Genomic DNA, 16,083 nt, shown 5'->3' with positions numbered 1-16,083 from the left:
TAATTTTGTTGTTTTGATGGGATTTTTTTAAAGATGAGCATCACAGTTTGTTAGGGCCTGTCCTTAGCACAGGTCATCCAGTATGATTTTCCACCCCTAACTGTAACGCCCTGCTGCACCCAATCTCACCCTTTCATGAAAATAGTTACTTTAGCCCCTCAGCTCACTGACCAAGCACAGAAAAGCAGCATTTACCTGATCTATCATTTTTCGCGCTTCCTCCACCTCTTTGTCCTGCGACTCTGTCTCAATGGTGTACGTGCCTGTCTCACTCACACTGTCTTCCTCATCATTCCTCCTGCCCTGGGCAGACTTCACCTCTGGAGGTGCAGCAGAGGCAGGCTCTGGTTCCGAGGATATAACCACACGTGGAGCTGCCGGCATGGGCGCAGGGGCGGCTTTCTCGGCATTCGGCTTCCCAGACTGGGCACTCTCACGCAAGTACTCAGCCATAAAATCCTGAGCCATTTTCGACTTCCTCCCAACGCTCCCGTAACTTTTGGCTCTGGGAGCAGAGGAGGATGAAGAGTTGATCCGATCCTCCGTCTTCTCCCTCTTGAAGGAGCTCGCTCTTTGGGTCCCGCAGGAGTTGGTGGTGGGTTTGCCCGCCTGGGCCGTGAGGTGGGGCGGTGGCACTGAATTTCCCGGCTTCTCCGCCGGCGACGCGTTCTTGCGCTTCTCCACCTTGCTCTTCAGCCCCGGATCCGTGTCGCTCTGGGACGAGTGGGCGCTGTGCGTGAAGGACTGGGAGCGCTTCTTGCGCGGCGTGTCCTCGAAGAACTCGATGACGAAGGCCTGCTTATTGTGCAGCATCTCGTGCGGGTCACGCCTCATCTGGCGCTGCAGCCGCGTCTGCTCCGTCGGACGCTCCCCACCCGGCGCGCTCTCCTTCTCCGCCTTGGGGTCCTCGGTGTCGCTCTGCGTCCCGTCCTCGTGCCTGTTGCCTGCAAACAAGGTAGGCAGATTTCACCTTCATACTCTCAGTTGTTGTGGGCCTGTCATTACCTCCCAGTTGAAATTTATCATTTCAATTACAAGAAAAGCATTCTTTAAGAGTAAAAATTCCAAAGACATCTGTGTGGTACAGGGACTGCACCCCATCAGAAGAAATAAAAGAGAAGGCAGCTCTCTCCTGACCCCACTTTTCACCATTGGTTGGCTACCAAGTTAATTATTTATTTAAAACGAATTCAAGAAGTACTTTCAACCTCATGGATTCCTGATTTTGTAATGGCAGTTGGTTTACATACCTAATATTTTGTTTCTTTATTTTTTCAATTAAAAAAAATGATGATATTATTTTGCCATTCTATCCAATTACTGTAGTCCAAGACCACCTCACTGGGTTTTCTCTTTTACAGAGCAGAAATATATCTGCAGGATCAGGAAATAAAACCCTCACACTGCATTCCATGACACCAAATCCCCACAATGAAAGACCAGATCAGGGCATTACAAGTACATGCATCTCTGAGCACCCATGTCACCCTCCTCTGCAAGAGTAAAATGAACTAGAGGCTAACAGAAAAGTAAAGTTGCAGGATTATTTACTCTTCCTGGAGATTTAAGAGTCACACCATGACACTCCCTTGAGTTACACCATCCTATCCAGACAAGTTAAAGCTTAAATCATTACTTAATAGTTCACTAAGCTTAAGCTAAGTTTGTAATTATTTTCACTTATGTGAACAACAACCATCTTTACAACTGTCTCTATGTATCAGTGCCTGCCTACCCCTCAGCACCTTAGCTCAGGGCTCTAAGAAAGTAAGTTGAAGTCAAACAAAAAGTTAAAATTAGAACAAAAAGTTAAAAGTAAAACAAAAAACAAACCTTTTTTTGGAGAAGGAAACGGGTGTGAAGGCACACAACACGATTCAGTCAACGACCAGGAACCTGTCATCGGGAGAACGGGGAAAGAGGTCTCTGCGCTCTAGACTGTAATATGTAGCAAGATATACTGGCTAAAATACCACGTGTTTGAAGGAAAACTGCTCAAACCTACTTGGCAAGTTCTCCAGACTCATGGGTGAAGACCATTTATTACATCAAGTTAACTGTGAAAGCTTAGAATTTAATGCAAGGTCCATTCAACCCAGGAGTCAAGTCTATGAAGAGTGTCCTAATACACTCATGAAGAAAGCCAGCAAACTTTGCATTGTGCCCTGAGGGCTGATAAGCTTCACCCTTGGAAGGGAAAGTTCTTAAATTAAAGGTCTTGACTAAGAGCTCTGATGAATGCAAAACGGTGAGGACACAAGGAAAACATGCACCATGCTCACGGATGCCCCAGCAGAACTCCATGCACACATATCCCCTCAAGCTGCTAAGACTTGAACACCCTGTAGTCTTGATACCAGGCTTTACATTCACCACATTGTTGCTGGAAGTGAACAAATGTTACTTAGATAGCCTCAGAGGTGGGCATTTCTGATCCTGGAGACCCAAACATGGTAGGCAGCCAGCAGTAGCCTCCAAGACATCTTCAAAATTATCCCTGCCAGAAGAACACGTTGCACAGCTATTGTATATAAATGACACCTGCCAGAGCAGAGGTGGATCAACTCCTCAGGCCATCAACACTGCGTGGTTTAATCAAATGTCCAGTGTTGATTTCTTGATATGCAAATTACACACTGAATTATTTCAGCTCCTTTCCAGGCCTTATGGACTGTAGAGAGGCAAACACAGACAGTCTCTAGCAGTGTTCCTGTGCATCTCAACAGCAACAGCTGCCCAACTCTCTACTTTTCTCCAAGAGGAAAGAGCAAAACCAGTGAAGCACATTTCTATCCCTGACAATGTTCTCCAGTAAGTCAACAAAATCCAGTATTACAGTAACAGAAAAAAAATTCCCAGCACAAACCCATTCATCACACAGTTACAGGACACTGAAAATAAGACCCTAAGTAACCAAACAGAGCAACTCAACACTGTCTCTTATTGGGAAGGACTAGAACCAAACAGTGGCCAACAAAGCAGTTCAATTTCCATGCCATGCCAAACCCTATGGCTGAATATGAGACTTTATGACTGTACAGAGCTCTCAAAAATATGTACCCAAACCAGCAATTTGGAGGTGTAATATGTAAAACTCTTCCCCCACACTTCACAATGAGTTTGGGTTTTTTTTCCCATGAAGGTCAAAGAAAACACTCCTTTAAGAGAAAACAAAGTATAGCTCTTATTTAAGTAGGACCTCAAGCACAAGTAGATCTGGTAACCTTCGATATGACTTCATCAGCTTAAGCTGCAGTTCAAAATAATAGCTTTTCCAGAGGCAAGGTAGTGAGAATGCAGGAATCACTGATCTCCAAGCTGTTCAGTGGATGGCCCGAGAGACACCCAAGCAACCACAGATCTTGCAGAATATATTCAAAGTTGTACCAGAATCGTGTAAGTCCCACCAGCTGCTCTAAGAACTGGGCTCCAAACTTTACTTCGGGCCTTTAGAAATCCCCAAAGAATTCCTCACAGTGACACACATAACAAGACACAGGTCCATGAAATCTGATGTTTTTGAACAGATCAGGATTTCAGAGAAGCTTTTGGTTAGGAGAAGAAACCTTTTCCCACAAGCACAACAATTTCCTCTACTGGGGATCTTTTGTATCTCAACTCTACCAGTGGCCTCTGTGTCAGCAATTTCTGTCATCCAGCCAACTGCCTCTGGTCATAACCAGATGATCACACTTAGGCTTAGGACAGCAGGATGATCATGCTTAGACTCCTCTGGACTACAGTTAAAAGAAAAGTCATTCCATCAGCTAGGAGAAGCCAAGAGAACCAAATTCATTGAAATATTTCTGTTTACCAGCCTGTCTGATCATATGGAAATTACTTTAGACATTTAAAAATCAAAATCTTTTTTTCAACCAATGACTGCTGAGCTGGCATTATAGATGTAGTAGAGGAGTCACATTAGTGTCCCCAAGACAACACCACACATAACTTCAAGACCAGGTAAAAAGCATGCTAGCTGCATTCAAAATATCAACAGTCATTAAAGTAATATTCTTCATCTTGCAAATTTGGAGCAGAGATAATTAAGTCCAGTTCTCCTTGATAGGAGAAGGATATTCATATTTTGTTAAGAAAGGCTGCACTTGCATGGCCAACAGAGAGCTATGTCCACATGACAAGATATTCACTCACCTTTAAGCGTCCTTACGTGAACTGGCAGGTCACTCTTGGTACTGTAAACATCATCTCCTGCAGACTGCCTTCTCATCAGGCTTGGGTCATTCTGGACAAGCCAGTCAGCCACTTTGCTCTCCGCTGACATCACTTCTGTATGAGCTGGTTCCTTACTGTAGGGTCTTCTTTGTCTGAGTGAAAATTTAGTTACATGGTCTTTTATCTTTATTTTACCAGGGGTACCATCATCAAATTCAATGGTGAAAGAGGCATGACTCTGTACCACAGGAGCTACCACAGCATCAACATCCTTTGTTGGGATCTCATGGACCTGTGTTTCTGGAGATTTTGATGGCTGCTGAAATTCTTTAGTTGGAATCTCAAAATAACTTGGCTCTCTCCGGAAGGCAAACACAGATTGTTCTTGGGCATCTCTATAAGTAGAAATATTCCCATTCAGTTCTTCTTCATGTTGGGTTATCTCCTTTGATCTCTCTACAAAAGAAGGAAAAAAAAGGATAAAATCACATTTTTTCAGTCCTACTCAATTCACTTCTTTCAACTTTTTGGAAGGCCTACTAATCACAACCTCTCTCTGCTAGAGAACATATACACTGTGTGTGGATTGAAATAAAACACTTCTTTGTGCAGTAGAGCACATGCTTGATAGAAACATCAGGATTACTGCACAACTGAAAACAAGATGCCTCTTCCATACACACAGACTGACAAGGAGAATGTTAAGACTAAATGGCTCCCAAGGATGATGAGGTGACAAACAGATACAGCTACACAACTAGCTCTGAAACAAACTTAGTGATTTACTCCACCACTGCTGTTCCTAATGGTCAAATATTTTAGGGAAAACGTTTTAATTCTCCCTTATTCCAGTTTCAGCAGCAGCAACCCACACACAGGAATGAGCAAATAAAAGCACAAAAAAGCAGAAATTAAAACAGGATGGCTTCAAACAGTAAATATCTGAAATGTGGCAAAATTTTGTGTCCCGTCTTCTCCCACCCCACATCACCTCCATTACCTGAGTAATGTTCCTCTTGCCTTCTCTCCTCCTTGTTGTTTGCATCATCTTCCCCCCACCAGGAGGGCTGCCCATAGAGAGGGGTGCGGTAAGTATTTGTTTCTAGGAAGAGGATAAGCAAATACTTTAACACAGAAAATATCAATTTACCAGGTTCAATTGCATGCCAAAAGGGGAAGAACAGCAGGGCCACATGAGACCATGAACTTGTTACACCACAGTTATAACAACAGCAAACTACACATAATAGTATGTTCAGGCTTTTCTTTTTGCCCTTTTTCCCTTTTTACATTCTATTGCAAGACATTAACTCCACCTCCCTTTGCTGTCTTTCATATCTGTGTTTCTGGGTACTGACTTTTGTCCCTTTCTAGCCTTATTATACAAACAAAATGGAAGATTTTTGGCGGGACAGACTACAAAACACTAACTACAAAACTGTCTTCAACTCACCTGCAACTCAGGTGAAAATCTGACCTTTTCCTCACCTTAACTGGGAAGACTTTAGCTCTACCCTTTTTTGCCCCACCATGACCTTGGATGTGTCCAGGCTAGGGATTTTTTGCACTATTTACCACTCCCACTGTAAGTGACACACATTCCACAACAGGAAATTCTTGAAGCATTACAAACATAGGAAAAATGGTAAACCCATCCCCTTACACTTTCATAAAGAGGCAGTAAACTCTTCCTCTCTGAAGCTTATAGTAAACCAAGTGAGTTGCATAATCACTATAGGACAGAGGTTTTCTCATGGAGAATTTCCTCTAGAAGAGCCAGGCTTACATTATTTCTCTGTTCAGTGAGCACTCCCTGAAAGATCAGGGCTTCACTGCAACAACTGGCACCCACTCAGTGGAGCTGATCCACTGCTCCTTATTTTGTATCCCAGAAAACAAGGCTGTGTTTTGGCAGTGCCTTGGGCTTCTGCTGTTTATGCAACAAACAAAAAGAATACACCCAATTTGCCTGTGGTACAGTTAACACTATGTTTTTTCACACTTTAAGAGAAGCAAATAAAGTAGCTTTTGTTGTTTCATCTAGAGGTGACAGAAACACCAGGATAGGTCAGGGGCTGAGGTTAAGATCCAGCTTTGTTAGGCTGCTTCTGCCTCTGCTCACAGCAGCCTAAGTGGCCACGTCTGAAGCCCTGGCTCCAGCTCCAGAGCCATCGCTGAGCTTCTACTGCCAGCTGCTGCTCAGCTTGTGGTTTTCAAACCACACACTGCTCTGTGCAAAGCAGCTCTCAAACAGACCTGCAATTTTGCACTCCCTGCTTTAGTAGGGACATGACAGAAAGCAGTTGTTAGCATAAGGGAAGTCAGGAGAGGAAGGGGAATTAAATAACTCAAATTAAAAAAGCAGCCTGATTTTATGCTGTTGTTTCTAAAGATACACAGACCCAGTGGCCACTACTTCAGATATTTTTGCTCTAGGATCATTCCAGATATCTAAGCTCATCACTGACAGTCTACAGGCAAAAATTCTGGTTTACAGATGCAGCCCACAGGACTTTTTCAAGAGATCTTGTTGGTGTTTCAAAGTTAACCACGCAGCCTCCCTTCACACTGAGGATCAAAAGAGGCTGAAAGTATTACTCTCCTCCCTGCCTAGAGTGCATGGAAGATAAACCATGTTCCTATCATGTAGGCAGCCTTTGAAAGTTCAAAGGAGGAAGCATTTCTCACCAAGATAAATTGGAATTGCCAAGCAATATATTTCATAACTGATGATGGATAAACCACTCATGGGGGTGGCGGGGAAAGATTTAAAAAACCTATTCACAAAGTTGTCAGTGAACCCTACTCCAGGGGAGGGTTTGGTTTCTCCTAGGCTGAGAGCTTCTGTCACACAGCCTGGCAGGAACCTACTATCCACTTTTCATGCTATAACTTGCCCACTAGACCCCACCCCACCCCTGCAGGATATGCTCCACCAGAGTCAGGCACTTTGGGCACACAATGGATTGTTACCCTCTGACTTGCAGTACAGCTCTTAGGGTTGACGGCCATGAGGCAGCTTTCTGGGGGAAGCTGGGGAAGGAGATCAACACTTTAACACAAATCCATTAGCAAGAGCCAGTGGTGTCTGAGGTAATTTATGCCTAAAGGGATCAACTACCCTACAGATGAAATGCAAAGACCACCTACACTCGACATTTGCACAAGCAGCACCTTTCCCAAGGATGGGTGCTGTTACTGCTTGCAAGGAGTTGCCTCATTACAGCTTGTCTCGCCAGCACATCCCAGCCCCAAAGGGATCCCAAAGGCCCCCTAGTCTACAAGATGCCAGTGATCTGTTTCAAGACAATTTTGTGTCCAGAGGGACAGAAGAGAGCTAAGAGAGCTCACACCCATCCTGCAGGACAGAAGTCTTTCCAGAAACTACTCAAAGATCTGTGTCCCATCTGAGCACAAACACAGAAGCTTCTGCTTTTGTCGGTCAGGAGCTTTTCTACTATGGGGAAAAGGCAGCTGAGGAGTAAGTCAGACTTTTGCTCAGACCTCTTCTGTTGATGAGGAACTTTGGGATTGCAACTGAAGCTGAAGGCAGGAAAAAAAAAGGATTTATAAAGAAAAATGATCCAGGTTCCTCTGCTGTCTCAAACTTCCCTGGTGGAAATTACCTTAACTGCCCCTCTGACAAAAGCTATCACGAAGTCAAAACCCCAGGGCAGGTCTAGGAACACCTAAAAAGAGTGCATCAGGCTGCACAGCAGCAGAAGGTTGCTCATGCTCAGACACATAGCTCACACAGCCCCACCTGCAATGCCTGTTACAGCATCTGTGACAAAGCTGCACATTTGTGTGTGTGGTGTTTCATTCCTTTCCTCTCCCAACCCACACAATGAACTGGAACTTCATTTGAGAACTGCAAAAAGCACAGATGGAGAGCTGAGGAGTCAGTATCTTGCTATTCAGGGACAGTTTCAATATTTTAAGAGCAATTAATGTTTCCACCAAGCATTCATATTAATTTGCATTTTGAATAACATTGTCAAGTGACACAGTCACTGTCATTCTTGGCTATTGCCAAAAGCACACAGATCCTGACCCAGAGTAAAATTTCTCTGACTTCAGAAGAGTGTTGTGGTTTAACCCCAGCCAGCAGCCAAGCCCCACACAGCCACTTTCTCACTCCCCCACCAGCAGGATCAGGGAGAGAATCAGAAGGGTAAAAGGCAGAAAATTAATGGGTTGAGATACAGAGAGTTTAGTAAAAAAAGCAAAAGCCACGAACAGGAGCAAAGCCAAACAAGGAAACAATTCACCACTTCCCATGGGCAGGCAGGTGTTCATCCATCTCCAGGAAATCAGGACTCCATTACACATAACAGTGACTTGGGAAGACAAACACCATCACTCCAAAACTCCCCTCCCACTTCCTCCTTTTTCCCCCTCTATTATATACTGAGTATGTGATATGGTCTGGAATACCCCTTTGGTCAGTTTGGGTCACCTGTCCTGGCTGCATCTCCTTCCAGCCTTCCATGCAGCCCAAATCTCCTTGCCAGCGTGGCAGTACGGAAAGCAGAAAAGGCCTTGGCTCTGTGTGAGCCCTGCTCAGCAATAACAAAAACATCTCTATATTAACAACTCTGTGCTCTGCAAAAATCCAAAACACTCCAGCTCCACACCAGCCACTGGGAAGAAAATTGGCTCTACCCTAGCCAAAACCAGCTACATGAAAGAGCTACATGAGGTACACGAATCTGTTGCCCTGCTCATGTCAGAAGCTTCTGTCCCTTCTAATTTGCCAGCACAACTGACACCTCTCCCAGCTCCAGCTCTAACACAACAATACTGTAGAAAAAGGGAAGGGGGTGGGGGGACAAAGCAAGACAGGAAGGCAGCTAAAACAGATGGCTGTGACAGAAGTGGGCCAGGGAGCAGCTACACATGCAGTTGTGCCAGAGGGCTTTGCTCTTCACCAGCTGGGATCCATTTTGGGTAGCAACCTGAACCTGGACCTGCAGCATCCAGAGCAGCATGTTTGCCTGTGTCCTGAGCTATGCAAAGCACCCTGCAGCCACCTCCTGTCTGTTCTGTTTTAGTTTAAGATGGATGCTCCTGCAAGAGCAAACAAACTCGGGCCTTGCTCAGCAGTGAAGGGAGGAACACCAATGAAAATGAACTGCTCAGTCATTTTAATGATATGAGACTTCCTCCAATTGATGGCAGCTCGTTACCACCTCTCTCCACTCCATGCCAGGCTGCCCAGATGGTGCCAATTCATTTAGACATATTTCTTAGCTTGTCAATTCAGGCAGCCAGCCCGAAAACCATCCTTTTAGATAACTGAATTGAGGTCAGCACAAGCATTCAGCCAGATAAATACTGAGCTACCAGTGATGGTGTAATACAGGGAAGACCACTGACACACAGATGTTCTGCTCCTGGATTTCAGTCTTTGGGGCAGTCACTCAAAACGAAAAATGAAGGCTGTTTTAGCACAGAACAAGGGTTTGCTTAAACAGTCTGACAAAAATGTGGCCTGTTAAATTAATACAAAACTATTGATCATCTGAAGGAGAGGCACCAGAAGAGAGAATGAGACATGTCAATATAAAGGGTATATTTATGGAGAAGTGAATCACACAGAACACAAAGCCACAACCAGAAATACAGTCCAGGTGACAAAAGGCAAAGGAGAAAGACTGTGTTAAAGCTGCTTTCCATCATGGAGCAGGAAGAAGAGCTTTCAAGACAAGCACATAGCTCCCTCTAAACAAAGGGTGTCTGATTTCCCTTGAAAGTGTCCCCTGTGGTCAGGACAGGACTGAGGACTGTGCTTTGCCCGAATCTCCACAAAGTTTCACACCATCCTGAGAGAGACCAGTCAGCAACAGCAAATTTCTTTGCTCACAGAAGCACACACAGCTTTGAAGCTTTCTATTGCAAGTCGTAACAAAAGCATGAGAAATCCAGCTTGCTTTAAGTCAAACTGTTTTTGATTCATTATTAATAACATAATGTCCCTCTCCAGAAGATGCAGAGTAGGTTTCTTACAGCAGAGACCTTGGGGAAAAAAAAAAGATCTAGCTACAACATTTTACAATTAAATCCTTACATCTCTGCTTTTTAACTCCTCTCCAAAACAGAGAATTCAGACCTAGTAGGAATAATCATGAAGTAATTCTCTGACTCTTTGCCACACGATTTATTTGATATGTACATGGTTAATCTAAGCCCTGGTCTTTCGTACCTGCTGTGAAAATATACAGATTCCAGGGACTTTCAAAATAGGCTGATGATCACAAATGTATCAATTACATGGTCAAACCTTAAACAAGCTGCAGTTACCATCACTCTAATTCAAGCAAAAAAGCAGATATAACACCACTCCCTTAAATTAAAGGCTAGGGCAGAGCTGTGTGTTTAAATAGCTACTGCCATGATCTCATGGGGAAAGCAGCCAAAGACCATGGAAACCACTTCACAACTGGGCACAGCTCCCACTGCCTCCATCCATGCTGCCTGCTGACCTCAGCCCTGGACATCAGCAACACTTTCAAGTCGTCCACTCTGCCGAGAGGACTTACTAATGATATGGACGCTGACCTGGTGAGCAAGCCTATTTCACAGATCCCGGGAGAAGCTCCTGCAACTGGTCCTACTCCTGCAAGTGATGATGCCCATTTCAAGTGGACGCTGCAAGCAGCCTCCACCCCTGCAAACTCAGGCCTGCAGCAGTTATTCACAGGTTAGTCATCAGATTCGGGAGTACACTGTCCCATCGGGCTGTGGCAGCTTTGAAAAAACAAAAAATTAAGATCACCCCGAGGATTTAACTGTGTGTTGAGAACAGAAGACCACAAAGTAGCTAATCTCATCAAGTATCTCAACTCAGGTAGCAACCAATGGGAAATAAGGATTGTGACTGTCCTGAAACCTACTCAGTTCAAGGCTCTACCTGGCTTCCTGATCACTTAAGGCTTTAGACTTGAGAGCTAATAGCTATTTTTAGCATTAACTAGCTGAACTTTTACTCATAACCATCTCCAACCCATAGGATTAACGAAGCTCCTTGCTTCAAGCATTTTACAGACTGATGATTTTCTGCTTACAGGCAACATACACCCAAAAGCTGCAAGTTCAACAGCATACAGACTAAACTGACTGTTTGCCATTCACTCCCCTGGATCTCTTTATCCTCGGCCCCTCACCTCCTCCCATTTCTAAGCAGCTCTAATTGTTCACATTGTTTTCTTAAACCTCTTCCCTGAAAGCTTGCATTCCCTCTGCCTCTTTTCCACCCGGGCCCTGGGAACCGATCCTTCTAAAGGCTTTTGTCAGCCCAGACCTTGCTTTAATTAGTCAATGCAAATTCCCAAATACCTACAGGCTTAGCAAAACAGCTCTTTCCATAAAGCCTCTTTCTGCTGCCACTAAGCAAGCCCACTCCCCCTAAGAACACTACATTCTTCTTTTCACTGATCATTTAAAACTGCTGCCACTCCTCCCAGCAGCAGAGATGCAGTGCCTGTGTGCAGCTGAGGACAAGGTGAATGAGAAAGGCTCCACTGATCATTCTGCTCATGTGACAGAGATGCTTTTGGAAGAGCGAGGGACTGATTTAATGTTCAGGCTCTTGCTTCCACAGGCTTCAGTCCAATCCAGCAAAACACTTCAAACAAAAAGTCCTGATTTCCTCTATCATTCAGCGGGGTTAGCAGCACTCTCCAGATTTTTTTAGCTCTGCCCATCAGTCCCACTGCATGTGACATACTTCAGTGCTGGTCCCCAGTAAGAACACAGAGCCCGTTTTGCCTTAGACCTCTGGTTTGTGCCCACTGAAGATGACAGAAACGTAATGCAGGTCTGCAAATCACAGGCGAGAGAAACGGGTCACCTTGCTGAAGAGTCACTCAACGTCCCGGCTTTGAGGGTGTTCCAAATATCCACCACTGACGCTATGTAGGTTAAAATCAATGAGAGTGTATTTTGGAAGAATAAAAAAGTGAGTGTTCATGGAACCAGGCAGTAGAAAACACAATGGTTCCAGTTAATGGCAAAGCATTCCACGAACCTCCTGCCCCTTGAAAGGCAGCTGGAGAGCTCTTCCCCCAGTAGGGTTCACCTCTTCTCACCCTCCCCAGTGTCACACTTAATCACCACCTATTCCATCCTTTACATTCACGCTTGTCAGGCTCAGTCGCAAACACAGCCACAGCCAAAGCAACACAAAGAAAGGTTTTCTGGTGTAAAAAATGGGACTCGGGCACACAGGCACATGGGTGTCCCCACACAGCTGGAGACAGCCAGGAGACCAGGGAGGAACATTACACTGTTTTAGTGCACTATGTCAGCTTAGGGGGATTTTCATAAGGACAACATGGGAGATTATGATCAACCCACTCCAATTAGATATCATGAAGCCTTAACAGATTAACCCAAAGTTGTACACTTTTCTAGAAAGCTGCCATATCTATTTCTAAGTAAACTCACTCAAGATGTCTACCTTGCTCTTTTACTTGCCTATCCCCCCTTCCCTCCATTCTCCTCCCTGACTCTTTCTCCAACAGAGACTGGGCAAATCTCCCAGTTAAACCCTAAGGTTTTCCTAATTGCTCTGCCATCCTGAAGCCACAAGGTCACACCACTGGCAGTCATGTTACCAGTATGCTCTAAAACCATATTTGTTCCTCCCATGCACCAGCAAGCTCCAGAAAGCCATTAACTGATACCTGACCACAACTGGGGAGAGAGACCTGTCAGGACAGCACACACAAGAGGCATGAATTTGAGTGAAATGGGTGAGACAAGACTGTTGGGGAGGTCCTGGCAAACCATAATGGGGAACAGAGGAACCAAGTTTGACAAAGCATCTTTAAAGGAAGGCAGCAGTTGGTAACAAAATGGAGAACAGAAGGAATTTCTCAAATAGAGAAGGTTTGAAGCTGGGGAACAGCGAACCTAAAGCAAACATCTCCCCATTTGGCAGTCGGCTTCAACCCCACATATTGGCACGTTAGGAAATATGGCCATTTAAAACCACCCAGGGCTTTGTGAAAGAAATGGCTTGCTGTTTCTTTGCCTGCCTGCCAGCACCACGCCACAGCAGCTATACATTTTCTACTCTGAGTCACCCTCTCTGTTCAAACACCAGTTCACGATTAGGAAATTAAAAATAGACCAGACAGGTGCCAGAGAACTTACCAAACCTGCTCTGCCCACAGGTTTTCCAGAACACACACAGCGACAAGGCATATAGGAGCCATCACACCAGCTGATTTTTTTTGGAGGCTGAATCTCCAAAAACCCAGAGTCTGGAATACTCCAGTTTAGGAAGATGATCTTTCCCGAGCTGCTCCCAAATGCAGCCCACAAGACTCTACTGTCAGAATCACAACCCAGCACAGGGCTCAAGCTGCACTTTGTTCAGAATCCAGAGGAACTGGTTCCCAAGCAGGTACCTGTAATTGGTTTCCTCTCTCCTTTCTCCAGCTTTGCTTGTGGGGACTCCGTGTAGCCACCGTGCTCCATGGGCTGCTCCGCCCTCTTCATGGCCGTGCCTTTGTAATTCATCTGGAGTTGGCTGGTGTACTTCTCATGCTGCAGGGACACAAGCAGCAGTGAACCCCTCTTCCCCACCAACACATCACCCAAAACTCTACTGCAGCCGTGTCCTTCAACAAAAACCATGCACACCTGAGTAGAAGCTACAGAACAAATAGCCCATTTGGAAGCCATTAAGTGACAATTCTAGTACACAAGAAGCTAACACTGTGAGTTAGCTCTGCAAAATAATTAATTAGAAAATCCTTTAGAAAATAAACTGAGAAGAATCAGAACTCAGGCCATTTTCCACTCAGGATTCAAATCCTGAAATCCCCTTTGTTCTTAAAGGAACATCATAAATTATTTCAGGGAGCTTATCTGCATTATCTCAGTTTTTCAACAAAGGCAACTGGAATCTATTTTAATTATTTTTTCCAAATCCTCTCCCCAGCTAGGAAAATGATTCTACCTTAAAACAGGTTCCATATTAACACAGTAAATGAGGTATTTAGAAGCTGGTTTATTACAAGTAAATTAATAAAAGGGTGAACCCATCCAGATTATCCCTGAATAAATTCAATGAATCATTTGCCCAATTCTATCTGTTAGATTTCCTATCCTCACCAAGTCCTAGACATGGAACCAGGGCTAAGAAGGCAGTATCTGCTAGCCAAGAGCTGATGCACTGATAGCCCAGTCCCACAGCTGAACATTATAGCTTTCTTACCTAGAGGGGGTTGCTTTTTTGCCTTAGAGAAGGAGATGCTTGAATATCTTTTACCTGCTACTGAACAGTGTTTAAAAAAACACCTCACTCCTAAGAGGACTGACTGCTCAGTAAGTAAAAATTGGGAGCTTGAAGGCAAAAATGAGATGGTACACATGAATAAATTAAGCAAAATTCAGCCTGATTGAGGAGGTGTGGTGGAGCTGGCATAAGTCACCATGCTCAGAAAAAGACATCTGTGCTCTACTTCTGGGAGGGAATAAGTTCTGCTGTGCTTCACCCACAAGTTCATGTGCTGGTTGTTCTTTAACATGTTACAGCTTTAAGTAACCCTTTTTTTCTTGGCAGTCATGAAACATAAAGAACTTGATCTACATGTTAGCACAGGGATAGGAGAGATCAGATTTGAGATAACTGGGAAATGTATCTCTCCCCAAAGAAGGGTTTTATTAAGTCCAAATCCAAGGAGAGACTCACATTTTGAAACATTTCACTGCCATCAAGAATATATTAATATTTCACTCTGCTTGACCATCACTAGAGTACCTGAAGGTTTTTTTTTAAATGCACTGCACTCTTACCTTTAATGCTTCTTCTGGGACTTTGTGTTGAATTTGTTCCAGGACATACATATTCGAATGTACAGAATTCATTAAGGAAAATATGAAGGAATTGGATGCACAGAGAAATCTAGCATTTAGTCACAGAAACAAAACAGGATCATAAAGCCAGAAAGTCTTAAAATTTACAGCATAGTAAAAGTTGCTTGTGCTGCAGCCCAGCATGGTCTTTGTCATGCACAGTTTGTGAGACTGCAAAATCACGTTTTGCAAAGGAGTTCAGCTCCTTGCTCAAATTCTTGGGACTATGGTGCCCTCTTGCCCTGGCGAGGCCTTTAAGTCACTGCATTTTTCTACATGAAAAGTAAATCAGGTCATGAGCTGCTGTGACCTCTTAGGAAGGGAGGCATTCACATGGTTGAGCCCAGGCAATAATCCTCAGCAATGCTGTATTAAAAAAAAAAAAAAAAAAAAGCTGGCATCTGGAATGTCATCATGAACAACCCAATCAGCACAGCAGAAACCAAAGCGGAGGAAAAAGGAAAGATGGAAAATGTTAGACTAAAAATAAACCAAGTGATACTGGCCTAGCAGGGAAACTCTGCACAGCCTGTAAGTGAAACTGTAAATGGAAAAGAGAAATGCTTTTGTGCAATGGGACACAGCTGACTCCAAGACCTCAGGAGATGCTGCCATCCACATCAACTTGACTGCAGTGTGCAGAGAAAGCTCTGCTAAACACAGTGCCACCAAAACAGCAAAGCAGAGAAGGACCTTACAGCTGCTATAGGTAGAGTAAATAGTGCAAAGATTACCCTAAAACCGATATTCTTTAAAATTTTCCTGTTGAGGGCAATAAATTCTACAACTCAAAAGTATAATCATTCATTTCACTTGAATATCCATGAAAGGGCTGCAGGACTAAATACTTCAACTCAGCTGCTCACTGCTGAGAATTGCTTTCTGTAAAAAGTTTAAACTGGTATTGGAGCCATTAAAACCCACCCATGCTCCAGGCACTGATTTTTGCCTTCCCAGGACTGGAGTTCACAGAAAATCCTCTATGCATTTCCTCACACACCAAGAAACCAGAACATACACAAGCAGCTACATAAAAAA

The 16,083-nt window shown here is 44.2% G+C and overlaps 1 protein-coding gene across 9 annotated transcripts in view; it reads right to left on the bottom strand.

Annotated features, from left to right (window-relative positions):
• CEP170B (centrosomal protein 170B) overlaps positions 1 to 16,083 on the bottom strand; it is a 57,522-nt gene that overhangs the window by 23,823 nt on the left and 17,616 nt on the right. For 5 of the 9 annotated variants that reach the window (XM_063399482.1, XM_063399486.1, XM_063399485.1 and 2 more), the window contains exons 5-10: positions 14,986 to 15,044; positions 13,593 to 13,731; positions 5,177 to 5,278; positions 4,156 to 4,632; positions 1,834 to 1,896; positions 196 to 944 (exon numbers count right to left, since the gene is read on the bottom strand). In XM_063399482.1, coding sequence (XP_063255552.1) covers positions 196 to 944; positions 1,834 to 1,896; positions 4,156 to 4,632; positions 5,177 to 5,278; positions 13,593 to 13,731; positions 14,986 to 15,044 — 1,589 coding nt within the window. The remainder of the gene's footprint in view (positions 1 to 195; positions 945 to 1,833; positions 1,897 to 4,155; positions 4,633 to 5,176; positions 5,279 to 13,592; positions 13,732 to 14,985; positions 15,045 to 16,083) is intronic. The other 4 variants (XM_063399489.1, XM_063399488.1, XM_063399487.1 and 1 more) reach the window with 1 other exon arrangement.

The sequence above is a fragment of the Prinia subflava genome, chromosome 5 (assembly GCF_021018805.1).
Source record: "Prinia subflava isolate CZ2003 ecotype Zambia chromosome 5, Cam_Psub_1.2, whole genome shotgun sequence".
NCBI lineage: Eukaryota > Metazoa > Chordata > Aves > Passeriformes > Cisticolidae > Prinia > Prinia subflava.
This window is presented reverse-complemented; position numbering and strand designations above follow the sequence as displayed.